Source organism: Ranitomeya variabilis, chromosome 4 (assembly GCF_051348905.1).
Source record: "Ranitomeya variabilis isolate aRanVar5 chromosome 4, aRanVar5.hap1, whole genome shotgun sequence".
NCBI classification, from domain to species: Eukaryota; Metazoa; Chordata; class Amphibia; order Anura; family Dendrobatidae; genus Ranitomeya; species Ranitomeya variabilis.
In genome coordinates this window covers 660,605,887-660,633,568 of record NC_135235.1, presented here as the reverse complement: position 1 = coordinate 660,633,568, position 27,682 = coordinate 660,605,887, and the positions used below count along the sequence as shown (strand labels likewise).

The following is a 27,682-nucleotide window of genomic DNA, read 5'->3' as shown; positions in this document are numbered from 1 at the left end:
AACAAATAACCCAAAAAACAAAGAAGCAAGACTTAGCTTAATTTAGCACGAACCAGGACCAGCAAACAGGAGCAAACAGAATGTGTCTGATAACACCGATGCCAGGCACTGGACTAAGGTTCCAGGAGGTTTATATAGCAACACCCCTGAAGTAACGACCCAGCTGGGTGCAGACAGAGGGAAGGAAATCCCAGAGTCATATCACTAGTAACCACTAGAGGGAGCCAAAAAAGTCTAATTCACAACAGTCGACCTCTTGGGGCCCATTTTTGGGGATATATTTAATCAACCAAAGTTAGTATTGAATGGACTTGACCTTAAGGTTATGTTAACAAGAAATAAGGATGCTTTCTGCCTCATGTCAGCAGAAGCCGAGCCGCTGAAGGTGCAAATCTCACAAGCGGCTCTCTATGTGAAAAGAGTGCAGGTATCTCCAGCAGTCCGAATCGGCCACAGTCAGGCCCTCTTATCCGCAACCGCCAAGTATGCTATTGACCTAACATGCATGAAAGTGTACAGTATCGCCGCAGAGACACGGGTCACGAACCACGAGAACCTTTTCCTAGGCCAGATACCAAAAACTGTTATATTGGGCTTTGTAGATAATGAACCGTTTAGCGGGTCTTATGCAAAAAACCCCTTTGCTGTTCATCACTATCATGTCAGCCACGCAGCTTTATTTCTGGATGGCCAACAGATACCCGCGAGACTTAATAATCCTAATTTTAATGTTGATTTAGCCATCAGAGAGTATATGGCGCTTGCACATATATCTGGCAAGCAAAAGGCTGATTGTGCCATGGCAATAGATCATGAAAAATTTATGGCTGGATTCACTCTATTTGCTTTTGATTTATCACCTGATCAAGAGCCTGGAGGGCTTTTCTCGCTCATTAAAACAGGTAACCTACGTGCTGAAGTCCGCTTTGCGCTAGCGACACCCCACAAGATAAATATGATCGTTTTTGCAGTCAACCACACCATTCTGGAAATTAATAATAGGCGAGAGATCTTGTACGATTTTAATTAAGTAACGATGGACAGTCTTCAGCTTACAGCAGTACTGAAGACAGATAATTATACAGAACGCATATTCGCCGGTGTGTTTCCGTGTGATTTGCTTCCGGAAGAAAGAGTGCCTCAGAGATATGCCGCAGCATATATCGAGAATACAGACCCGTCGAATGAAGCTGGTCGCCACTGTGTATTGATCGTACTCTGCGATGATAAGATGGTCATATTTTTTGATAGCTATGGCTTTTGTCCGGACAATATTATCTTTCCACGCGAATTTGTGACATTCCTGAACAAGAATTGTGAATCTTATTGTTATCAAAACTCACAAATCCAGGATACATATAGTACTGTATGTGGTCATTATTGCATATATGTATTACATGTCATGATCCAGTTCTGTGTTTATGTTCAGCTGTCTTGTCTCTGGACTGGTCATGTGGGAGTTAATTCCCTCTGCCTCACTTTAAAGCTGGCTGAGCTATTTAAGTCCTCTGCAGCCTGTGGCCCAGTGTCTGCTATAGTTCATGCTGCACGGCTTGAGCACCTGACCTGTTCACTTGTATTAGTGTTCCTTTTTGCCTCTGACTGCCTGTACCCGTTTATGACTTGTTCTGACCCTTGGCTTGTATCCCGACTTCGTCTTACGTCTCACATTTTGTTACCACGTTCCCGGTAGGCTCTGACTTTTTGTTTGTCCCCGACCATTCTTCTGACTTCCCCTGTGTACTGCGCTTACCTCTATGTGTATGACCTTTGGCTTGTCTGACTTCTCTTGTATTACCTATGACACCTGTGTTGTTGTTCAGTATTGCTGTGCTTTGTGTACAACCTCTTTTCCTGAACCAGCTCCCCCTGGTGGAGGTTGCACTATACTACACTGCAGCAGCACATTACATTACACCATTTAGTGCGCGGGTTACCATTCAAAAAGCTTTTACAGTGGTTCACTTCTGACTTGCAGAGAAATGATAGAATCGTATCAGATTTTGTGTCATCAAAATTTTCAAGTTTAATTCACTGTTCTGACAGAAATTATCAATTTCATCAAAAATGTGCTTGTCTTTTGGCTGCGTCACACTGATAGCTAGCGGCTGCTAGCACTTAGCTAAAGCTGACTTATAATGTGCTTTTTTTTAACTTTCGTGTAGTTCTGGCATCTGGCAATAAATATTTTAAGCTGATCTCTGTTCTGTTTGCTTCTACATCTGTTTTGCTGTGTCGGTGCCCCGCTGTGTTGATTGCTCTGTCTGTCCATGTATGCATGGGGGTGTCAGGACATGTAGGGGTCATGGAAGAGATTGACCTGTCCTGGATGTCTGCTGGGCATGTCGATGTCCCACAGTTGGGGATTGAACTGGTCTGTCTGTATCGCAGTGTCTGGGTCATAGGTCTGTTTGATGTCTGTTGGGTATATTGCTGTCCCACAGTTGGGGTTTGCCCTGTTCTGTCTGTATGGAGATGCCTGGGGCAGCAGAAACTCTGGCTGTCTGTATATCTCTCCCACATCTGTTTTGCTGTGTCACTGCCCCTCTGTGTTGATTGACCTATTCGGGCTAGCTGACCATTTGCTGTATGTCTTGCACGGACACATCTGTTTGTGTTTAAGGAATAGCTCTTGAAACATGACATCTACTCTGTGTAAAATGAGAATACCTTTCACATAACAGGCTGCAGGATTGCCGACAGAAACATTGGTTCTAAAATACATTGCTCTGATTACAGCAGCGATCTCATAACAACTTCATATAAAATGAAAATCTTATATGATATAAAAACAATGTATCAAATACTGTGATAGCAATATCAAACAGTATTCAAAGGGGAAAGCAGACAGACAGGGAGGGGAGGGGTTACTGTTGTGAATTCTGCTCTTGGGCTCCCTCCAGTGGTTGTTAGTGGTAGTGCAGCGGTCTCTGGATTGTAAGCAAGGCAGGTGTTTCTGCTTATTGCAGCTCTATTAGGTATTTAGGGTTGTAGGATCCATCAATCCCTGCCAGTTGTACATTGTATCTTGGAGGGATTGCATCTCTGTCTGGCTCCACTTGCCCTGCTGTCATTTCTCCTAAGATAAGTGTCTGGTTTTTGTTCTCTGTAGCACGTATGCAGTGTGCTTTTATGTGCAGTGCAATCTATTGTGTTTTTGTCCAGCTTAGACTTGTTTGGATTGTTCTGTCATGCTGGATTCTTTGGAGATGCAGATATACATCCTATGTCTTTAGTTAGATGTAGTGATAGTATATTCTGCTGTGGATTTTTCTAGAGTTTTAATACTGACCGCTTAGTACTCTGTCCTATCCTTTTCTATTTTAGCTAGAAGTGCCTCTTTTGCTAAACTCTGTCTTTTCTGCCTGTGTACGTATTTCCTCTTAAACTCACAGTCAATATTTGTGGGGGGCTGCCTATCCTTTGGGGCTCTGCTCTGAGGCAAGATAGGATTTCCCATTTCCATCTTTAGGGGTATTTAGTCCTCCGGCTGTGTCGAGGTGTCTAGGCCATGTTAGGTACATCCCACTGCTACTTCTAGTTGAGGTGTCAGTATTAGGATTGCGGTCAGTACAGGTACCACCTACTCCAGAGATAGTCTCATGCGGCTCCAGGGTCACCGGATCATAACAGTACAACTGGCCAACAATGAGTTAAATGCATCTCAGAAGAAGGGAAGAAAAGTGCTGAGCCATTTTTTTTTCTGTAGTCTGTTTTGTCTTTCCTTCCCTCTTTTCCTCTGGGTGACTGAAGAGCTGTGTGCTAGCATGGATGTTCAGGGATTAGTTTCTCATGTAGATCAACTGGCTGCTAGGGTACAGGGTATTTCCGATTATATTGTTCAGATTCCGGTTTTAGAGCCTAAGATTCCTACTCCTGATTTATTTTTGGGGGACAGGTCTAAATTTTTGAGTTTTAAAAATAACTGTAAACTGTTTTTTGCTCTGAAACCTAGTTCTTCTGGTGATCCCATTCAGCAGCTTAAAATTGTCATCTCCCTGCTGCGTGGCGATCCTCAGGATTGGGCATTTTCCCTAGAATCTGGGAATCTTGCCTTGCTTAATGTAGAAGCTTTATTTCAGGCTCTAGGGTTATTGTATCATGAACCAAATTCTGTGGATCATGCTGAGAAGATCTTGTTGACCCTGTTTCAGGGTCAGGAAGCGGCAGAATTGTATTGTCAGAAATTTAGAAAATGGTCTGTGCTGACTAAGTGGAATGAGGATGCTTTGGCGGCAATTTTCAGAAAGGGTCTTTCTGAATCTGTTAAAGATGTTATGGTGGGGTTTCCCACGCCTATTGGTCTGAGCGATTCTATGTCTCTGGCCATTCAGATTGATCAGCGCCTGCGTGAGCGCAGAGCTGTGCGCGCTGTGGCGTTGTCCTCAGAGCAGACACCTAAGCCTATGCAGTGCAATAGGATTCTGTCTGGAGCGGAACAACGGGGATTCAGACGTCAGAATGGGTTGTGTTTTTACTGTGGTGATGCTTCTCATGTCATTTCGGTCTGCCCTAAGCGTACTAAGAGGATCGCTAGTTCAGTTACCATTGGTACCGTACAATCTAAATTTCTGTTATCTGTGACATTGATCTGCTCATTGTCGTCATTTTCTGTCATGGCGTTTGTAGATTCTGGCGCCGCTTTTAACTTAATGGACTTTGAATTTGCTAGACGTTGTGGTTTCCCCTTGCAGTCTTTGGAGAACCCTATTCCTTTAAGGGGCATTGATGCTATACCTTTGGCTAAAAATAAATCCCAGTTTTGGACACAGGTGACCATGTGCATGGCGCCAGCCCATCGGGAGGATTGTCGCTTTTTGGTGTTGCATAATTTGCATGATGCTATTGTGCTGGGTTTTCCATGGTTGCAGGTACATAATCCGGTGTTGGATTGGAAATCTATGTCTGTGACTAGTTGGAGTTGTCAGGGAGTTCATGGTGACCTTCCTTTGATGTCAATCTCCTCTTCCCCCTCTTCTGAAATTCCAGAGTTCTTGTCTGATTTTCAGGATGTGTTCGATGAGCCCAAGTCCAGTTCCCTTCCACCGCATAGGGACTGTGATTGTGCTATAGACTTGATTCCAGGTTGTAAGTTTCCTAAGGGCCGACTTTTCAACCTGTCTGTGCCTGAACATACCGCCATGCGGAGTTATATTGAGGAGTCTTTGGAGAATGGGCATATTCGGCCATCTTCTTCACCATTGGGAGCGGGATTTTTTTTTGTTGCCAAGAAGGATGGCTCCTTGAGACCCTGTATTGATTATCGCCTCTTGAATAAGATTACGGTCAAATTTCAATACCCTTTGCCTTTGCTTTCCGATTTGTTTGCTAGGATTAAGGGGGCTAGTTGGTTTACTAAGATTGACCTTCGAGGGGCATATAATCTTGTTCGTATTAAGCAGGGTGACGAATGGAAAACTGCGTTTAATACGCCCGAGGGCCATTTTGAATACCTTGTGATGTCTTTCGGGCTCTCTAATGCTCCATCTGTTTTTCAGTCCTTCATGCATGATATCTTCTGGAATTATCTTGATAAATTCATGATTGTATATTTGGATGACATTTTGATTTTTTCCGATGATTGGGAGTCTCATGTGAAACAGGCAGCGTCGGACTGGGGTGTCTGGGGCCCACCAGAGGAATGGACTCTAGGGGCCCACCCTACAGCCAGGGGCGTAACTACCGCGGTCGCAGGGGTCGCAATTGCGACGGGGCCCGCAGTCTTAGGGGCCCCTCCAGTCCAGCAGACTGGGCGGGCCCCTAAGAACTCTGAGCTACAAAATGGGCTGCCGGCCCTTTAAATAAACCTTCTTTACAGGCCCTGGTGCACGTGCAGGCTCTCAGTGCATGCGCGATCACGGGTGGGACTGCACTTGTCCCGCAGCAGAGCCCCTCCACCGCAGAGAGCCGCACACCACAACTATGGCTGCAGCTGCTCTGTGCACACAGGACCTGTGATGAGGTCAGAGGAGGGGAGGAGTCAGAGTCACATGATCAAGGGCTTCCGTGTAGTGCAGGACAGTAGTGCAGTGCTGGTTGTCATCGTGCTGGAGGAGGGTAAGCTTTTGTGTGAGGTCAGGAGGGGTTTGTGTGGATGTAGCAGAGCAGTGTGTGTATGAGGTGTACAGAGCGGAGCCGTGTGTGTATGAGGTGTACGGAGCGGAGCCGGGTGTGTATGAGGTGTACGGAGCGGAGCTGGGTGTGTACGAGGTGTATGGAGCGGAGCCATGTGTGTATGAGGTGTACGGAGCGAAGCCGGGTGTGTACGAGGTGTACGGACCAGAGCCACGTGTGTATGAGGTGTACGGAGCGGAGCCATGTGTGTACGAGGTATATGGAGCGGAGCCGTGTGTGTACAAGGTGTACGGAGCGGAGCCGGGTGTGTGCGAGGTGTACGGAGCGGAGCTAGGTGTGTATGAGGTATATGGAGCGGAGCTGGGTGTGTACGAGGTGTACGGACCGGAGTCGCGTGTGTATGAGGTGTACAGAGCGGAGCCGTGTGTGTACGAGGTGTGCGGAGCGGAGCTGGGTGTGTATGCGGTGTATGGAGCGGAGCCGTGTGTGTACGAGGTGTACGGAGCGGAGCTGGGAGTGTACGAGGTGTACGGAGCGGAGCTGGGTGTGTACGAGGTGTATGGAGCGGAGCCGTGTGTGTATGAGGTGTACGGAGCGGAGCCGGGTGTGTGCGAGGTGTACGGAGCGGAGCTAGGTGTGTATGAGGTATATGGAGCGGAGCCGGGTGTGTACGAGGTGTACGGACCGGAGTCGCGTATGTATGAGGTGTACAGAGCGGAGCCGTGTGTGCAAGGTGTACAGAGCGGAGCCGGGTGTGTACGAGGTGTACGGAGGGGAGCCGCATGTGCAATGTGTACGGAGCTCAGCCACGTGTGTAGGAGTAACTATGTGTGGCCATTATACTGTAGGCAATATCATGTGTGGCCATTGTACAGTATGGAGCACTATGTGTGGCCATTGTACAGTATGGACAGGGGCGTAACTACCGCGGTTGCAGCGGGCGCCATCGCGACCGGGCCCGGCAGGTCAAGGGCCCAGGGCCGGCAGGTCAGAGTAGGGCCGGACTGGCCATCAGGCACTTCTGGCAAATGCCAGAAGAGCCGGTGCCAGTCATGGGTAGCTCGATCCGCCTCCCCCCCGCCGCCGCCGACTCACCCCCCTGCCGTCGCATTCAACTATACCGGCGTCTATGACGCCGGTACAGTTGAATGCAATGACGGAGGAGAGAGCGTCTACAGACGCTCCCTCTCCCATCATTCCCCGCTCTGCCTCTGACACTGCGGGTGCGCGATGACGTCATATCATCGCGCACCTGCTGTGTCCCGGGCAGACTGCAGCCGAGCCTGAGACCGGAGCAGGAAGCAACGCTGGCAAGAGGAAAGGTAAGGAGAGTGGTTTTTTTTTTGTTTTTTTTTACTGGACTGTGGGGGCATTCTCGGGGGGGCGAGAGATGCGGGCTGTGCTGGATATACCACTGTGCGGGCTGTGCTGGATATACCACTGTGCGGGCTGTGCTGGATATACCACTGTTCGGGCTGTGTCAGTCTCCTTTGCCCACTAGTCCCTGTGTGTCAGTCTCCCTTTCCCACTTGTCCCTGTGTGTCCCCTTGTGCTTGTATCCCTTGTCCCCTTGTGTCAGTCTCTTGCCCACTAGTCCCTGTGTGTCCCCTTGTGCCTGTCTCCCTTGTCCCCTTGTGCTAGTCCCTTGTCCCCGTGTGTCCCCTTGTGCTTGTCCCTTGTCCCCTTGTGTCCCCTTGTGTCAGTCTCCATTGCCCACTAGTCCCCTTGTATCAGTCTCCCTTGCCCACTGTTCCCTGTGTGTCAGTCTCCCTTGCCCACTAGTCCCTGTGTCCCCGTGTGCCAGTCTCCCTTGTCCTCTAGTCCCCGTGTGCCCTTTGTGTCAGTCTCCCTTGCCCACTTGTCCCCGTGTGCCCCTTGTGTCAGTCTCCATTGTCCCCTTGTGTCAGTCTCCCTTGCCCACTAGTCCCCTTGTAACCTTCTCCCCTTCCTCCTAGCCCCCATGTGTCCCCTTGTGCCTGTCTTCCTTGCCCCCTTGTGCCCTCTCCCCTGCCCCCTCATCACCATTTGCTTGTGTCTTTCTCACTGCCCCTGTATGGAGGGGCTGCATTATACTATGAGGGGGGCTGCATTGTATTCTATGGGGGTTACATTGAATTTTATGGCGGGGGGGCCCCATTTGGAAGTTCGCACCGGGGCCCATAACTTTGTAGTTACGCCACTGCCTACAGCTATATGCAAATATCTGTCATTATAGTGGAGCATCGGCTGTAAAACACCGGCGGCTGCCGCACATCTACCGTGTGCCCCAATAACTGGGATGTATAATTACGGTAGTTTACATTAATGTGGTTCTTGGTAAAACAAGTTATCACTGATCCATGGGCTCCACAGGATAGGTGATCGCTTAGATCCGACCATTAGAAACTGGGGAAGTTTTATCCCTGACAGGACACTTTTATCACTATTTTAAAATGCAGCGGCAGGTGGGATTTCTGACCGCAGCTCCATTCATTCTCTTTGGGGCTTCCAGAAAAAAACAAGAGCAGCCACTGAGGGAATGAATGGATCAGTGATCTAGTCGGACATGCCACTCCAGTCTCATGGGGATAAAAAGTTCCACATTTTGCTGAATGGGTCAAAGCAATCAGACCCCCACCAATCAATATGTTATCACTTATCCTGTGGAGAGGTGATTACTTTTTTCCACAGGAAACCCCTGTAAGTGCATCTCCGCCGCTGTGTACAAAGCATTAAAACTCTAATGGAAATAAAGAATCTTCTCCTAATTAATATCAGAGAGAACAAATGACCGCCATACACAACACAATCCACTATACCAAGACCAATATTACCACATACAGGAAGAAATACCACCACACCATGACCAGACCACATAGTGACCGAATAATACTACATACAAGGGACAAATACCACCGCACCATATCAAGACCACATATTACCACCACTTGGTGACCAAATAGCACATACAAGGGACAAATACCACAACACCATTTCCAGACCACATATTACCACCACATAGTGACTGAATACTACAATACTGATCAGAAATAAAAAAAAACAAAAATAACCCACAATACTATCACCATAAGGCTGCTGTCACACTCGCAGTATTTGGTCAGTATTTTACATCAGTATTTGTAAGCCAAAACCAGGAGTGGAACAATTTGAGGAAAAGTATAATAGAAACATGTGCACCACTTCTGCATTTATCACCCACTCCTGGTTTACAAATACTGATGTAAAATACTGACCAAATACTGAATGTGTGACGGCAGCCTAAGTGACATTATGCACAGGAGATCTGTACTTAGTATGCAGTGTCTGTGTAGAGGTAATACAGAGATCACTGGTGGTATTATACACAGGAGCTCTGTATATAATGTATAGGTAATACAGTGATCACTGGTGACATTGTACACAGGAGCTCTGTATATAGTATACAGTGTATAGTGTCAGTGTATAGGTAACACTGACTCACCAGTGACGTCTCTAGGTGAAGTCCTTCATCTTTCATCCAGCACAGACCGCCATCATTTCTTCCAGCCAGGACTCATTTCTGCAGGAAATAACACAGTTATCTCGAGCTCCGCTTGCAGAACACATTACTTAATTTTTCACAACTTCTACATTACACCACATGAAGAAAAAAAGGCGACATAGTGTCACTCTACACAGTAACAGGACCGCCCCCCCAATTAAAACAGTATACTAAAAAAATAAAATAAATACATCACTGCAGTAATAATATCCCTTAATTAGCCCCTATGGTAATAATATTCCCCATCCTGGCCCCGTTTATCTAATTCCTGGCTCCAGCCATATGTTCTCGCATCCTGCCCTCATGAGTATCCATTCTACCCCATATGATCTCCCCATCCTGCCCCATCTGTCTCCATCGTATCCATCCTGCCCCATGATCCAATCCTGCCCCATGTCTTTCATTCTGCCCCGTGTCTCCAATCATGCCCTGTATCTACATTCTGCCCATGCCTCCAGTCCTGCCCCCAGTGTGTCCAGCAATCTACCTCAGTGTGTCCAGCATATTACCCCCCAGTGTGTCCAGCAACCTGCCCCAGTATGTCCAGCATATTGCCCCAGTGTCCAGCAATCTGCCCCAGTGTGTCCAGCATATTACCCCCAGTGTGTCCAACAATCTGCCCCACTATGTCCAGCACTGCCCCCAGTGTGTCCAGCATTCTGCCCCCAGTGTGTCCAGCATTCTGCCCCCAGTGTGTCCAGCATTCTGCCCCCAGTGTGTCCAGCATTCTGCCCCCAGTGTGTCCAGCATTCTGCCCCCAGTGTGTCCAGCATTCTGCCCCCAGTGTGTCCAGCATTCTGCCCCTAGTGTGTCCAGCACTGCCCCTAGTGTGCCCAGCACTGCCCCCAGTGTCCAGCGTTCTGCCCCCAGTGTCCAGCGTTCTGCCCCCAGTGTCCAGCGTTCTGCCTCCAGTGTGTCCAGCGTTCTGCCACCAGTGTGTCCAGCGTTCTGCCCCCAGTGTGTCCAGCGTTCTGCCCCCAGTGTGTCCAGCGTTCTGCCCCCAGTGTGTCCAGCGTTCTGCCCCCAGTGTGTCCAGCGTTCTGCCCCCAGTGTGTCTCCAGCATTCTGCCCCAGTGTGTCTCCAGCATTCTGCCCCAGTGTGTGTCCAGCAATCTGCCCCAGTGTGTGTCCAGCATTCTGCCCCAGTGTGTCTCCAGCAATCTGCCCCAGTGTGTCTCCAGCATTCTGCCCCAGTGTCTCCAGCATTCTGCCCCAGTGTGTCTCCAGCAATCTGCCCCAGTGTGTCTCCAGCATTCTGCCCCAGTGTGTCTCCAGCATTCTGCCCCAGTGTCTCCAGCATTCTGCCCCAGTGTGTGTCCAGCAGTCTGCCCCAGTGTGTCTCCAGCATTCTGCCCCAGTGTGTCTCCAGCAATCTGCCCCAGTGTGTCTCCAGCATTCTGCCCCAGTGTGTCTCCAGCATTCTGCCCCAGTGTCTCCAGCATTCTGCCCCAGTGTGTGTCCAGCAGTCTGCCCCAGTGTGTCTCCAGCATTCTGCCCCAGTGTGTCTCCAGCAATCTGCCCCAGTGTGTCTCCAGCATTCTGCCCCAGTGTGTGTCCAGCAATCTGCCCCAGTGTGTCTCCAGCAATCTGCCCCAGGGTGTCTCCAGCAATCTGCCCCAGCGTGTCTCCAGCATTCTGCCCCAGTGTGTGTCCAGCATTCTGCCCCCCCAGTGTCCCCCACTGCTCCGGGGGCCCCCCCGGCCGCCACCCACCCTCCTTGAAGACGATACTCACCCTGCTGCCTGCTCCAGCGATGGTCTCGGAGTCTGCTCTGCACTGCATCTTCTTCCTGCTTGAGCTTGTGCGGTCATGTGATACTGATTAAAGTCATGAATATGCGCATATTCATGACCTTAATGAAGCGGTACCACGTGACCGCACAAGCAGGAAGAAGATGCAGTGCAGAGCAGACGCCGAGACCATCGCTGGAGCAGGGTGAGTATCGTCTTCAAGGAGGGTGGGTGGGGGGCGGCCGGGGGGGCCCCCGGAGCAGTGGGGGCCCCTGGAGCAGTGGGGGCCCTGCCAGCAGGTGTCAGTGCCTGGGCCCACCGGAGGATCCTCCAATTCTCCGGTGGGCCAGTCCGAGCCTGGAAACAGGTCAGGATGGTATTTCAGATCCTTCGTGATAATGCTTTATTTGTGAAGGGGTCTAAGTGTCTCTTTGGAGTGCAGAAGGTTTCTTTTTTGGGCTTTATTTTTTCTCCCTCATCTATAGAGATGGATCCGGTTAAGGTTCAGGCCATTCATGATTGGATTCAGCCCACGTCCGTGAAGAGTCTTCAGAAATTTTTGGGCTTTGCTAATTTTTATCGCCGCTTCATTGCTAACTTCTCCAGTGTGGTTAAACCCCTGACCGATTTGACGAAAAAGGGCGCTGATGTGACAAATTGGTCCTCTGCGGCTGTCTCTGCCTTTCAGGAGCTTAAACGCCGATTTACTTCTGCCCCGGTGTTGCGTCAGCCAGATGTTTCTCTTCTATTTAAGGTTGAGGTTGACGCTTCTGAGATTGGGGCAGGGGCCGTTTTGTCTCAGAGGAATTCTGATGGTTCCTTGATGAGGCCATGTGCCTTCTTTTCCCAAAAGTTTTCGCCTGCTGAACGTAATTATGATGTCGGCAATCGGGAATTGTTGGCTATGAAGTGGGCGTTCGAGGAATGGCGACATTGGCTTGAGGGAGCCAAGCACCGTATTGTGGTCTTGAGCGATCATAAATATCTGATTTACCTCGAGTCTGCCAAGCGGCTGAATCCTAGACAGGCTCGATGGTCTTTGTTTTTCTCCCGTTTTGATTTCGTGGTCTCGTATCTTCCAGGTTCTAAGAATATTAAGGCTGATGCCCTCTCTAGGAGCTTTTTGCCTGATTCTCCAGAGGTTCTTGAACCGGTCGGCATTCTAAAGGAAAGGGTGGTCCTTTCTGCCATCTCCCCTGATTTGCGATGGGTTCTTCAGGAATTTCAGGCTGACAAACCTGACTGCTGTCCAGTGGGGAAACTGTTCGTTCCTGATAAATGGACCAGTAGAGTGATTTCGGAGGTTCATTGTTCGGTGTTGGCTGGTCATCCTGGTATTTTTGGTAACAGAGATTTGGTTGGTAGGTCTTTTTGGTGGCCTTCTTTGTCGCGGGATGTGCGTTCTTTTGTGCAGTCCTGTGGGACGTGCGCGGGCTAAGCCTTGTTGTTCCCGCGCTAGTGGGTTGCTTTTGCCTTTGCCGGTCCCTGAGAGGCCTTGGATGCATATTTCTATGGATTTTATTTCAGACCTTCCGGTTTCCCAGAGGATGTCAGTTATCTGGGTGGTTTGTGACCGGTTTTCTAACATGGTTCATTTGGTGCCTTTGCCTAAGTTGCCTTCCTCTTCTGATTTGGTTCCATTGTTTTTTCAGCATGTGGTCCGTTTGCATGGTATTCCGGAGTATATTGTGCCCGACAGAGGTTCCCAGTTTGTTTCTAGGTTTTGGCGAGCCTTTTGTGTTAGGCTGGGCATTGATTTGTCTTTTTCTTCCGCATTTCATCCTCAGACAAATGGCCAAACCGAGCGAACTAATCAGACTTTGGAAACTTATTTGAGATGCTTCGTGTCTGCTGATCAGGATGATTGGGTGGCTTTCTTGTCATTGGCCGAGTTTGCCCTTAATAATCGGGCTAGTTCGGCTACCTTGGTTTCGCCTTTCTTTTGTAATTTTGGTTTTCATCCTCGTTTTTCTTCAGGGCAGGTTGAGCCTTCTGATTGTCCTGGTGTGGATTCTGTGGTTGACAGGTTGCAGCAAATTTGGGCTCATGTGGTGGACAATTTGGTGTTGTCTCAGGAGGAGGCGCAACGTTTTGCTAATCGTCGTCGGTGTGTTGGTTCCCGGCTTCGGGTTGGGGACTTGGTCTGGTTGTCTTCCCGTCATGTTCCTATGAAGGTTTCTTCCCCTAAGTTTAAGCCTCGGTTTATTGGTCCTTATAGGATTTCTGAGATTATCAATCCGGTTTCTTTTCGTTTGGCCCTTCCGGCATCTTTTGCCATCCATAATGTTTTCCATAGATCTTTATTTCGGAAATACGTGACGCCCGTTCTTCCCTCTGTTGATCCTCCGGCTCCTGTGTTGGTTGATGGGGAGTTGGAGTATGTGGTTGAGAAGATTTTGGATTCTCGTTTTTCGAGACGGAAGCTTCAGTATCTTGTCAAATGGAAGGGTTACGGCCAGGAGGATAATTCTTGGGTTTTTGCCTCTGATGTCCATGCTGCTGATTTGGTTCGGGCCTTTCATCTGGCTCCTCCTGATCGGCCTTGGGGCTCTGGTGAGGGTTCGGTGACCCCTCTTCAAGGGGGGGGGTACTGTTGTGAATTCTGCTCTTGGGCTCCCTCCGGTGGTTGTTAGTGGTAGTGCAGCGGTCTCTGGATTGTAAGCATGGCAGGTGTTTCTGCTTATTGCAGCTCTATTAGGTATTTAGGGTTGTAGGATCCATCAATCCCTGACAGTTGTCCATTGTATCTTGGAGGGATTGCATCTCTGTCTGGCTCCACTTGCCCTGCTGTCATTTCTGCTAAGATAAGTGTCTGGTTTTTGTTCTCTGTAGCACGTATGCAGTGTGCTTTTATGTGCAGTGCAATCTATTGTGTTTTTGTCCAGCTTAGACTTGCTTGGATTTTTCTGTCATGCTGGATTCTTTGGAGATGCAGATATACATCCTATGTCTTTAGTTAGATGTAGTGATAGTATATTCTGCTGTGGATTTTTCTAGAGTTTTAATACTGACCGCTTAGTACTCTGTCCTATCCTTTTCTATTTTAGCTAGAAGTGCCTCTTTTGCTAAACTCTGTCTTTTCTGCCTGTGTACGTATTTCCTCTTAAACTCACAGTCAATATTTGTGGCGGGCCGCCTATCCTTTGGGGCTCTGCTCTGAGGCAAGATAGGATTTCCCATTTCCATCTTTAGGGGTATTTAGTCCTCTGGCTGTGTCGAGGTGTCTAGGCCATGTTAGGTACATCCCACGGCTACTTCTAGTTGAGGTGTCAGTATTGGGATTGTGGTCAGTACAGGTACTACCTACTCCAGAGATAGTCTCATGCGGCACCAGGGTCACCGGATCATAACAGGTTACACACTTTGATACACTTTGATAGGGGGCGGGGCACCTGTCAAATTGAGTTTGACGAGTGATATGTAAGCTACACTACTAAGGATGAATTAAGAAATAGTCCTGTGGGTCGCAGCTCTAGACACACAGCCTCAGAGAGGGATAGAGAATAAAAACAAGAGTGCAGCCTGTGGAGGAGCACTGAGAGACAGAATGGGTGAGGATAAAATTAAAAGGTGCAATGCGTTTCAACGGCAAGTATCTTCAGTACCCCACCTGATGAACACAGCGTTTTGCCACTGAAATGTATTGTGGAATTTATCCCTTAATAAAGGTTTGCACCTTTAAATTTTATCCTCACCCATTCTGCCTCTCAGCGCTCCTCCACAGGCCGCACACTCTTTTGTTTTTACAGATTTTATGTAGACACAAGACAATTCAGTAATATAAAAAGCATTACAACTGCAATTAATAATATACATCATTACAATTTTTACAGAATAATATAAAAGTATCACAAATGCATTTAATAATATACATTATTACATTTCTTACAGAATAATCTGGATTGTTACTCAGGACCTGCGGTCACGTGTGGCAGAGCGCGCACAGCGGTCACGTTGTACTATCTCTGCACACTGGCCCCAGCAGGCACCATGGGTCACCCAGACTTTTCTAATTTTAATTTTATCCCCATCCACTGTGTCCTAGAGCTCCCTATAGACTGCATACCTTTCTTGATTACATTAAATCTGTGACTGAATCATTTTGAGAGGTAATTATTTTCAGGATAATAAAATCTTTTAAAACATTTACAATATTGTAAAAAAAAAAGAGAATGGACAGACAGAACCTCCAAAAATCATACATTGATCTAAAGCCGCTAGGCAAAAATTTATATAACTGAACAAGAGGTTCTTAGTTTAACATTCTGATCAGACTGTATTAAGCCCACTGCCACGTCACTGCAATATTTACAATATTGTGTCTCTCCTTTTTTTTTTTCACAAACGTACAAAACACACACTTTATACTTGGGAAGGTGATTTGGAAGAGCTGAATAATAAGATTTATGGGCCCTATAAATAATATATCCAATTAGTGATAAACACACTATCAAATAGGAATGACAAATGATCTAAGACTGACAAATAAACTATCTGATGTGTATATCAAACTCCTATAAAATACTGCATATATAGTGAATACAGACCTAAGCAATGAGAATCGTGCTATCAAATAAGAATGACAAATAAATAATGGGAATATCAAACTCATAAAATATAGGGAGAGATACAAGATATCAAACACATATAAAATGCAGGGAACAGCACAACAGATCGTCTGATGGGGAGGGGAGAGTGTTTGGAAAGGGGGGACAGAACACAAACTTTTTGAAACCCTTTGATAGTGGCATGTCACTTGTCAGGTTAAAGTTTGACAAATAACTTGTAAGCTACACTACTTGTATTTTTTCAGCCAGGGCCATGGACCCCTAAACTGGCATCCTGTAGAATGACAAATTGTGTCCCTTGTGATGGAGCCATGCTCTCCTATAGAGAGTCTCAAGGTTCATTGAATGTATATCTGTATATGGAGGTATATGTTATAGAGGCACATAAATCCTCTTTTTATAGTTTACAACTGTCCTTCAAGCCAGCATCCAGAGGTAAAAGGGAAAAATGATAATGGGGTCAAGTCGCATTATTTGATTATTTAATCTATTTGCATAATTTTTCCTCATCTGTTTTGCAAGCCTACAAGCTAGCTGGCCTGGACAATGTGTAATCAATCAACATATCAGCAAAAATCATTATTCAATTATCCTGCTTCTCTGGTCATCCAGTATAACAGCACAATATATTACATCAAATGTCAACTTACAAGTCAATATTACAGGCTTATACAAACTAAAATCTGTGTTTTGCTGACCAATTAGAAAAATAAAAATTCAAAAGTCAACATATATTTATAACAGTCAATGCCTCCTGGCAGCACTAAAAACCCTCTCAAACAAGACGCAAGTGGCAGGGCTGCATAATACTGCCAAAGTATAGAGTGACAGCTCATGCCAGGTGTCCAGCTTTGAGACCCAATAGTAGTTGAAGGTCACAGAGGAATTAGGGAGTATGCTGGTTTGGTCAGCCAGGTATTGCTTGACCATCTTTAAAAATGTTTCCCTTCTTGTCACAAATAACCGATTATCAGGCCCTGGATGCTAGGATGTTGTAATGAAATTGGACCATGCCTTTGACAATGTACCTCTGCCTCTGCTGTGTGTCTCCCTCGCCTCTCTTCCTTGGTTGGCCTCTGCTGCTAGTGTTGTTTGATGGTAATATTTTCAGCATATTTTCCACAATGGCCTTCTGGTATAGCAGAATTTTAGAAAACCTCTCCGCCACAGGAAGGAGAGATGCAAAGTTCTCCTTGTAGCGTGGGTCTATCAGGGAGAACAACCAGTACTGTTTTTTTGGCCAAGGTAAATATAACGCAAGGGTCACAGGAAAGGCAGCGCTACATAAAATTGGCCATATGTGCCAAGCTCACTACAGCCAACACTTCCTTGTCTCTACCATGATGATTACTCTCCATCTCCAACTCGTCAGCCACATAGGAGAGACAGGACAAAGCTTGTGTGGGTACTTGTTTATGTTGTGCTAGCAACTAGATCCTGTTCCTCCTCTTCATTGTTATCCAATGCACGCTGAGCTGATGAAATGAGGCTGGTCTAGGTAATATCTCCCTGACTCATGTCTTCTTCCATCTCCACCTGGTCCACATGCATAGCTTCATGTTTAATTTTCAGTGACTGTTTAAGTAGGTACAGAAGTGGGATTGTTGTACGAACTATGGCGTCATCGCTGCTCACCATCTTAGTGGACTCCTCAGTCTTAAAGAACCGCACAAATGTCAAACATCCATGCCAACGCTTTAGGCACAGCACAAGAAAGAAAGTGTTGGAGCTGGTATTGCACAACTGACCTCTGCTTCTCACAAATCGTTACTCGTATGTGCAGCGGAGTTTCAGGGCGTTGTCATGTCATATACCAGTCGGTAAGCTGGCACTTGTATGCGCTGCTGCAGCACTGCCAGAGCGGCAGCAGCTGTAGCAGACTTGGGGAAATGAGCACTGACGCAGAGTACCTGGATCAGAGGCTCTGGTAAATCTGGCTGAATGCTGTGCTGGGACAATGATTTGGAATTGCCTAATGATGGTGAATCGTAATGTGCAAGGACAGGTGCAGGGCAGGAGGCATTCACCCCAGTGTCATAAACAGGGGATTGGGAAGCATCTAGTACAGGAGAAGAGGCAGTGGTGTCACACGCTTGCATCAATCGTAGACCCAGGCATTGGGTGCAGAGATGACAGGGGCCTGATCATGCTAATGGTGCTTAGGCTCTTAGTGGTTAGGTCTCAGAACTCTCTTTAAAAAAGTCCCAGACTGGGGAACTACTGTTGTGAATTCTGTTGTGGGTTCTGCTCTTAGGCTCCCTCCGGTGGTTATAAGTGGTAGTGCTGCTGTTTGTCCTTCACAACAGTCATCAGCTGCTTCCACTTTGGACGGGGCTATTTAGTCTGGCTCCTTTTTTTAATGAGTGCCAGTTGTCCATTGTTTTCTAGGGATCCACATGTCTGCTTGGTTTCTCCTTCTGGATTGTCCAAATCATCAAAGATAAGTCCTGGCTCTGTTTTTGCAGTCTACATGCTGTGGACTTAATAGTTCTGTGAATTGCTATGTTTTTTCTTGTCCAGCTTTGTCTGTGTTAAGATTTACTCAGCCAAGTTGGAAGCTCTGGAGTCACAGAGTTACCCTCCATGCCTTTAGTTAGGTGTGGAGATTTTGTATTCTCTGTGGTGGATTTTGTAGTATTTTTTATACTGACCGCACAGTACTCTTTCCTGTCTTTTCTTTCTAGGTAGCGTGGCCTCCTTTGCTAAATTCTGTTTTCAGTCTGCGTTTGTAATTTCCCTCTCCTCTCACAGTCAATATTTGTGGGGGGCTGCCTTTCCTTTGGGAATTTTCTCTGAGGCAAGATAGTATTCCTGTTTCTTTCTTTAGGTGTAATTAGTCCTCCGGCCGTGACGAGGTGTCTAGGGAGTGACAGGAACATCCCACGGCTACTTCTAGTTGATGTGTTAAGTTCAGGGTCTGCGGTCAGTATAGAGGCCACCTACTCCAGAGCTCGTCCATGCTGCTCCTAGACCACCAGTTCATAACAGTACAACTGGCCAACAATGAGTTAACCGCATCTCAAAAGAAGGGAAAGAAAGTGCTGAGCCATTTTTTTTTCTGTACTCTGTTGTGTTTTTTTTTCCCTCTTCACTTCTGGGTGGCTCAGGAGTTAGGCGTTGACATGGATGTTCAGGGACTTGCTTCTCGGGTGGGTCAACTTGCTGCTAGAGTACAGGGTATTTCTGATTATATCGTGCAGACTCCTGTTTTAGAGCCTAGAATTCCTACCCCCGATCTGTTCTTCGGGGACAGGTCCAAATTTTTGAGCTTTAAAAATAACTGTAAACTGTTTTTTGCTCTTAAGCCCCGTTCCTCTGGTGATCCCATCCAGCAGGTAAAAATTGTCATTTCTCTGTTGCGCTGTGACCCGCAGGATTGGGCATTTTCCCTGGAATCTGGGAATCCGGCCTTGCTTAATGTAGACACCTTTTTTCAGGCACTTGGGTTATTGTATGATGAACCTAACTCTGTAGAGCATGCTGAGAAAACACTTTTGGCCCTGTGTCAGGGTCAAGAAGCGGCAGAGTCATATTGCCAGAAATTCAGAAAATGGTCTGTGCTTACTAAGTGGAATGAGGATGCTTTGGCGGCAATTTTCAGAAAGGGTCTTTCTGAATCTGTTAAAGATGTTATGGTGGGGTTCCCCACGCCTGCAGGTCTGAGTGATTCTATGTCTCTGGCCACTCAAATTGATCGGCGCTTGCGTGAGAACAGAGTTGTGCACACTATGGCGTTGTCTTCCGAGCGGAGTCCTGAGCCTATGCAGTGTGATAGGATTGTGTCTAGAGCGGAACGCCAAGGATTCAGACGTCAGAATAGGTTGTGCTTTTACTGCAGCGATTCTGCTCATGTTATTTCTGATTGCCCTAAGCGTGCCAAGAGAATCGCTAATTCCGTTACTATCAGTACTGTACAACCTAAATTTCTGTTATCTGTGACCCTGATCTGCTCATTATCGTCATTCTCTGTCATGGCAATTGTGGATTCAGGCGCCGCTTTAAATTTAATGGACTTAGAATTTGCCAGACGTTGTGGCTTTTCCTTACAGCCTTTGCGGAGTCCTATCCCTTTGAGGGGGATTGATGCTACACCATTGGCTAAAAATAAACCTCAGTTTTGGACACAGTTAACCATGTGCATGGCGCCAGCCCATCAGGAAGATTGTCGCTTCCTGGTGTTACATAATTTGCATGATGCTGTTGTGCTGGGGTTTCTATGGTTACAGGTACATAATCCGGTGCTGGATTGGAAATCTATGTCTGTGACTAGTTGGGGTTGTCAGGGGGTTCACGATGACGTTCCTCTGATGTCAATTTCCTCCTCCCCCTCTTCTGAAATTCCTGAGTTTCTGTCAGATTTCCAGGATGTTTTCGATGAGCCCAAGTCCAGTTCCCTTCCACCGCATAGGGACTGTGATTGTGCTATTGATTTGATTCCAGGCAGTAAGTTTCCTAAGGGCCGGCTTTTCAACCTGTGCCTGAACATGCCGCCATGTGGAGCTACGTAAGGGAGTCCTTGGAGAAGGGGCATATTCGGCCATCTTCTTCTCCATTAGGAGCAGGTTTTTTTTTGTTGCCAAGAAGGATGGCTCCTTGAGACCCTGTATTGATTATCGCCTCTTGAATAAGATCACGGTCAAATTCCAATACTCTTTGCCTTTGCTTTCTGATTTGTTTGCCAGAATTAAGGGGGATAGTTGGTTTACTAAGATTGACCTTCGAGGGGCATATAATCTGGTTTGTTTCAAGCAGGGTGACGAATGGAAAACTGCGTTTAATACGCCCGAGGGCCATTTTGAGTATCTTGTGATGCCATTCGGACTCTCTAATGCCCCATCTCTGTTTCAGTCCTTCATGCATGATATTTTTCGGAATTATCTTGATAAATTCATGATTGTATATTTGGATGATATTTTGATTTTTTCAGATGATTGGGAGTCTCATGTGAAACAAGTTAGGATGGTATTTCAGGTCCTTCGTGATAATGCCTTGTTTGTGAAGGGGTCTAAGTGCCTCTTTGGAGTACAGAAGGTTTCTTTTTTGGGCTTCATTTTTTCTCCATCATCTATAGAAATGGATCCGGCTAAGGTTCAGGCCATTCATGATTGGATCCAGCCCACATCCGTGAAGAGGCTTCAGAAATTTTTGGGCCTTGCTAATTTTTATCGCCGTTTCATTGCCAACTTCTCCAGTGTGGTGAAACCCCTGACCGATTTGACGACGAAGGGCGCTGATGTAGCTAATTGGTCCTCTGAGGCCGTTTCTGCCTTTCAGGAGCTTAAGCTCCGATTCACTTCTGCCCCTGTGTTGCGTCAGCCGGATGTTTCTCTTCCTTTTCAGGTTGAGGTTGACGCTTCTGAGATTGGGGCAGGGGCCGTTTTGTCTCAGAGGAATTCTGATGGTTCCTTGATGAAACCGTGTGCCTTCTTTTCTCGAAAGTTTTCGCCTGCGGAACGCAATTATGATGTCAGCAATCGTGAATTGTTGGCTATGAAGTGGGCATTTGAGGAGTGGCGACATTGGCTTGAGGGGGCCAAGCACCATATTGTGGTCTTGACCGATCATAAGAATCTGCCAAACGGCTGAATCCTAGACAGGCCCGATGGTCCCTGTTTTTCTCCCATTTTGATTTTGTTGTCTCGTATCTTCCAGGTTCTAAGAATGTTAAGGCTGATGCCCTCTCTAGGAGTTTCTTGCCTTATTCCCCTGGGATTCTTGAGCCGGTTGGTATTCTTAAAGAGGGGGTGATTCTTTCTGCCATCTCCCCTGATTTGCGACAGGCTCTTCAGGAGTTTCAGGCTGATAAACCCGATCGCTGTCCAGCGGGGAAACTGTTCATTCCTGACAGATGGATTAGTAAAGTGATTTCTGAGGTTCACTGTTCTGTGTTGGCTGGCCATCCTGGGATTTTTGGTACCAGAGATTTGGTTAGTAGGTCCTTTTGGTGGCCTTTTTTGTCACGGGATGTGCGTTCTTTTGTGCAGTCCTGTGGGACTTGTGCACGGGCCAAACCTTGCTGCTCCCGCGCCAGTGGGTTGCTTTTGCCTTTGCCGGTCCCTGAGAGGCCTTGGACGCATATTTCTATGGATTTTATTTCGGATCTTCCTGTTTCCCAGAGGATGTCTGTTATCTGGGTGGTCTGTGACCAGTTTTCTAAGATGGTTAATTTGGTACCTTTGCCTAAGTTGCCTTCCTCTTCTGAGTTGGTTACGTTGTTTTTTCAGCATGTGGTTCGTTTGCATGGCATTCCGGAGAATATTGTGTCCGATAGAGGTTCCCAGTTTGTTTCCAGGTTTTAGCGGTCCTTTTGTGCTAAGCTGGGCATTGATTTGTCTTTTTCTTCCGCATTTCATCCTCAGACAAACGGCCAAACCGAGTGAACTAACCAGACTTTGGAAACTTATTTGAGATGCTTTGTGTCTGCCGATCAGGATTTCATCCTCGTTTTTCTTCAGGGCAGGTTGAGTCTTCTGATTGTCCTGGGGTGGACTCTGTGGTTGACAGGTTGCAGCAGATTTGGGCTCATGTTGTGGACAATTTGGTGTTGTCCCAGGAGGAGGCTCAGCATTTTGCCAACCGTCGTCGGCGTGTGGGTTCCCAGCTTCGGGTTGGGGATTTGGTCTGGTTGTCTTCTCGTCATGTTCCTATGAAGGTTTCTTCCCCGAAGTTCAAGCCTCGGTTTATTGGTCCTTATAGGATTTCTGAGATTATCAATCCAGTGTCTTTTCATTTGGCCCTTCCAGCCTCTTTTTCCATCCATAATGTTTTTCATAGATCTTCGTTGCGGAAATATGTGGTGCCCGTGGTTCCCTCTGTTGATCCTCCTGCCCCGGTGTTGATTGATGGGGAGCTGGAGTATGTTGTGGAGAAGATCTTGGATTCTCGTTTTTCTAGACGGAGGCTTCAGTATCTTGTCAAGTGGAAAGGTTATGGCCAGGAGGATAATTCTTGGGTTGTTGCCTCCGATGTTCATGCTGACGATTTGGTTCGTGCCTTCCATTTGGCTCATCCGGATCGGCCTTGGGGCTCTGGTGAGGGTTCGGTGACCCCTCCTCAAGGGGAGGGTACTGTTGTGAATTCTGTTGTGGGTTCTGCTCTTAGGCTCCCTCCGGTGGTTATAAGTGGTAGTGCTGCTGTTTGTCCTTCACAACAGTCATCAGCTGCTTCCACTTTGGACGGGGCTATTTAGTCTGGCTCCTTCCTTTAATGAGTGCCAGTTGTCCATTGTTTTCTAGGGATCCACATGTCTGCTTGGTTTCTCCTTCTGGATTGTCCAAATCAAAGATAAGTCCTGGCTCTGTTTTTGCAGTCTACATGCTGTGGACAGCAATTCACAGAACTATTATGTTTTTTCTTGTCCAGCTTTGTCTGTGTTAAGATTTACTAGTTGGAAGCTCTGGAGTCACAGAGTTACCCTCCATGCCTTTAGTTAGGTGTGGAGATTTTGTATTCTCTGTGGTGGATTTTGTAGTATTTTTTGTACTGACCGCACAGTACTCTTTCCTGTCTTTTCTTTCTAGGTAGCGTGGCCTCCTTTGCTAAATTCTGTTTTCAGTCTGTGTTTGTAATTTCCCTCTCCTCTCACAGTCAATATTTGTGGGGGGCTGCCTTTCCTTTGGGAATTTTCTCTGAGGCAAAATAGTATTCCTGTTTCTTTCTTTAGGTGTAATTAGTCCTCCGGCCGTGACGAGGTGTCTAGGGAGTGACAGAAACATCCCACGGCTACTTCTAGTTGATGTGTTAAGTTCAGGGTCTGCGGTCAGTATAGAGGCCACCTACTCCAGAGCTCGTCCATGCTGCTCCTAGGCCACCAGTTCATAACAAACTACTAACTCTATGATGGAGAAATTCTCGAGTGTCGGTACTCTATGGAACAGTTGCCTGCCTTCTGCCTCTCATCACCTCACTGCCTCTTTCGGTGTGGTTGATCTATCCCCCTCCTCACTTCCGGCCTTGCTGTGCATGCCACCCTGGGTCACCGACTTTGTCATGGACAACTTCATCTTCCACCACTGCATCTTGGTCCTCCTGACTTGGTGACTTAACAACCTGACTTGTCAACAACTGTGCCTCATCATCATCTTCCTCCTTAGACAAAATGTGGGTGCTCTAAGTTTTGTGCATCATTAAACTGAATATCCTCTTGAAATATGCAGGTTGAGAGGCCACAATCCAGAAATTATGTTGTAAAGAGCTTCACGGAGTGTCCTAGTGTGGGATCACTAATCTTCTGGGACTCAAAATGGAAGGAGGATCAGCATGCTAGAGGCATTATCTGCTATACAACTGACCACCGGTTGGCACTGTTCTGTCTTCAGAAGTGGTGTACCTTACCTTCCTGCAAAGTGGGACAGGAACCTATGTGACGTGGATGGGCACGGTTCTTGTACTTCAGAAACAGGCATAGTCACATCTGTCCCAAGTCCTTGGCATCTACGTGCACCATCATTAGCACCTCTACTTCCCTATCCCTTACGTCAAGCATTACCAATTTTCTAATTTGCTAGCTCTCTAGAAACCAAGTTTATTTTTTATTTAAAAATAAAAAAAATTGGTCACCTGCAGCGGTCAACGTGTTTTTTTTAGTTTAATATCACTATAATGTAACATAAAGCATGTAAAAGTGTATGGATTACAAATTCAATCCAGAAAAATTTCTCAACGCTTATTTGGAGTGTTATATGCCACTGAAATGCAGCACAAAGCAAGTAATAGACTGTGGAGACCTGGGTGTTGTAACCAGTGCCTTCCCCCCTCCCATCACTCACGTAATGAAACACACACAGTCCTAGGTGGGTTGAGCAGGTTGGTCACAGTTTATTAATTAAATAAGCAGAGAAAGGCAATTACATATCTTAACGGGGGCTCGCGCCGAGCTCCTGTCCGTGATCGACAGGGGAATTGGCCAAATGAGCGGTTACGACCTTTTCCCTCCTCCGCTTCTTCCGCCACGGAGGATCCCGTGTATTACCTACGCGGGACTTTGACCCCACCCATTAATGTTAGGGCCTGTGTAGGGATTGGCTCGGGTGAGCAGAGGTAGGGCCGCAGTAATGAGGCAACACACAGGCTTACAGTCCAAACTTCAGTCGTTTATTGGCACTTTAAACAGTCCATGACAGAAAGTAAGAGAAAAAACCAAACATACTCCAGCTTGGAGAACCACTGGTCTCAGACTCACCCTTACACAGGACGGGCTTAACTAAGCGGCTGCCAAGTCAGCGGCTTCCGCCAGGTGCCATTCCCAGGGTTGCTAACAGTCATGTCACCGTCCTTTGCGGCATATGTTGCAGAGAAAAACAGTTCAGACTCATTCCAGCCCAGCTCCAAACCCAGAATAACATGTGCCAAACAAAAGAAACTCCATTACATAGTCTATAGCCACACCCACAGGTGAGGTACCCATCACATGGGCTGATCACGTGATCGTGACATCACTGCAGGTCCTCAACCTTAGGAAAATAACAGGCCAAAACCTATCCTGCTGGGAGAAATATATCTTCTGTCCAGCACTACACCTTTTACTGCACCACATACCTCCCCCCTTTGTTCAACCCTATGGGGGTGGACACATGACATACAGTGGACTCTGGACAGGGCATCTGCATTCTCCTGTAGTCTGCCTGCCCTATGTTCTACTGAAAATTTAAAATTTTGCAGGGACAGAAACCATCTGGTAACTCGTGCATTTCTTTCGTTAGCTTGACTCATCCATGTAAGAGGGGAGTGGTCTGTCACCAAGCGAAATTTTCTCCCCAGCAAATAATAGCGAAGAGATTCAAGTGCCCATTTAATGGCCAGGCACTCTCTCTCCACAATACTGTACCTGCTTTCGGCTGGGGTAAGCTTCCGGCTCAGGAAACTAACGGGATGCTCTTCTCCGTTAATTTCTGGAGACAACACGGCACCAAGACCTATCTCAGAGGCATCGGTTTGCACGATGAACTCTCTTTTGAAATTGGGTGTAATTAGAACAGGTGTACCACACAGTACTGATTTTAACTTTACAAAGGCCTCTTCTAACTGATCATTCCATTGGACCAACACAGACTTCCTCCCTTTCAAGCAGTCTGTTAGAGGCGTGGACAATGTTGCAAAGTTGGGAACAAATCGCCTGTAATATCCCACTAAGCCTAAAAAGGTTTTTACCTGCTTGGTTGTGAGGGGACGGGGCCAGTTCTGAATTGCCTCCACTTTGTTTATTTGAGGCTTAAGGACCCCTCTCCCGATGACATAACCCAAGTACCGAGCTTCCTCCAACCCTATGGAACACTTCTTGGGATTGGCTGTTAGCCCTGCTTGTCGGAGGGAATCTATCACCGCCTGTACCTTGGGTAAGTGACTTTCCCAGTCTGCACTGTACACAATAATATCATCCAGATAGGCTGAGGCATAACGGCGATGGGGATGGAGAACAATATCCATTAGCCGTTGGAACGTCGCCGGCGCGCCATGCAAACCAAAGGGTAATACCTTATACTGAAACAGCCCTTCGGGCGTTACAAAGGCCATTTTTTCATTAGCTGCCTTTGATCGGGGCACCTGCCAATACCCTTTTGTAAGGTCAAGGGTTGAAAAATACCATCCCTGCCCAAACCGCTCTATCAACTCATCCACCCGGGGCATGGGGTAAGCATCAAATTTTGAAACTTCATTAAGTTTTCTGAAGTCATTACAGAATCTTAGCGTCCCATCAGGCTTAGGTATTAGGACTATTGGACTGGCCCAGTCACTCTGCGACTCTTCTATGACCCCTAATTGTAACATATTTTCCACCTCCCGTGATATGGCTTGTCGCCGGGCCTCAGGCACCCGATATGGCTTTAATCGGACTTTGACCTGTGGCTCCGTAACAATGTCATGTTGGACTATGGAGGTACATCCAGGGAGCTCAGAGAAAACGACCGTATTTCGGCTAACAATCTCCAGGACCTTCTGAACCTGTTTAGGAGACAAAGTATCTGGTATTTTGACTACAGACAAGGCTTCTCCTGACTCACTCAGCGGTAATGGAGCCTTCTCTACAGGAAATGCAGGCAGCGGACTATCCCCGCTAAGGTGGTCTCTGTCTTTCCACAGTTTAAGCAAATTAATATGATAAACCTGCTCTGGCTTCTTTCGACCTGGTTGATGTACCTTATAGTCTACCAGACCCACCTTCTCCATAATCTCATAGGGCTCCTGCCACCTTGCCAGAAATTTGCTGTCCACTGTGGGCACAAGTACCAATACCCGATCCCCAGGACTAAAGGTTCTTACCCGAGCCTCCCGGTTATAGACCCGACTCTGAGACCGTTGTGCTGCTTCCATATGTTCCCAGACCAATGGTAGGACTGTCTCCATCCTTTCCTGCATTTTTGCAACATGCTCTATTACACTCTTGTGGGGGGTTGGTTGGTTCTCCCTCTGCTCGGGGGGTAGGTCTTGATAGGCTTTCATCGGTCCTGGAGCCAGAAACGGAGCAATGACTTCTGCCCACTGGTCCCGGGGTAGTCTCTCCCGCTCAGCCACTCCCTCAAACATCTCCAGGTATGTCTCGACATCATCAGATTTCTCCATTTTGGGGATCGCTGTACGAACCGCTTTCCGGACATCATGGATTCCCCGTAAGCTCCTCTTGTCTGCGACGCTGTATCAACAGCTGGTTGGTTTCCTGCAGCTGCTGTGTAGCCTGCTGCTGTTGTCACATAGCATCCACAAGCACTTTTATTGTGGCCTCCATTTCCGCAGAGTTCCCCGACTGGGTCTGCGCCACTCCTTTCACCCAGGACATAAGCTGGAGTTCAGAG

The 27,682-nt window shown here is 47.2% G+C and overlaps 1 protein-coding gene across 1 annotated transcript in view; it reads right to left on the bottom strand.

Annotated features, from left to right (window-relative positions):
• Nucleotides 1–27,452, bottom strand: part of LOC143768184 (uncharacterized) — a 96,756-nt gene extending 69,304 nt beyond the window's left edge. Inside the window, exons 1-2 of the mRNA XM_077256874.1 lie at nt 26,627–27,452; nt 25,720–25,963 (exon numbers count right to left, since the gene is read on the bottom strand). Coding sequence (XP_077112989.1) covers nt 25,720–25,963; nt 26,627–27,452 — 1,070 coding nt within the window. The remainder of the gene's footprint in view (nt 1–25,719; nt 25,964–26,626) is intronic.
• Nucleotides 27,453–27,682: the final 230 nt, after the last annotated feature.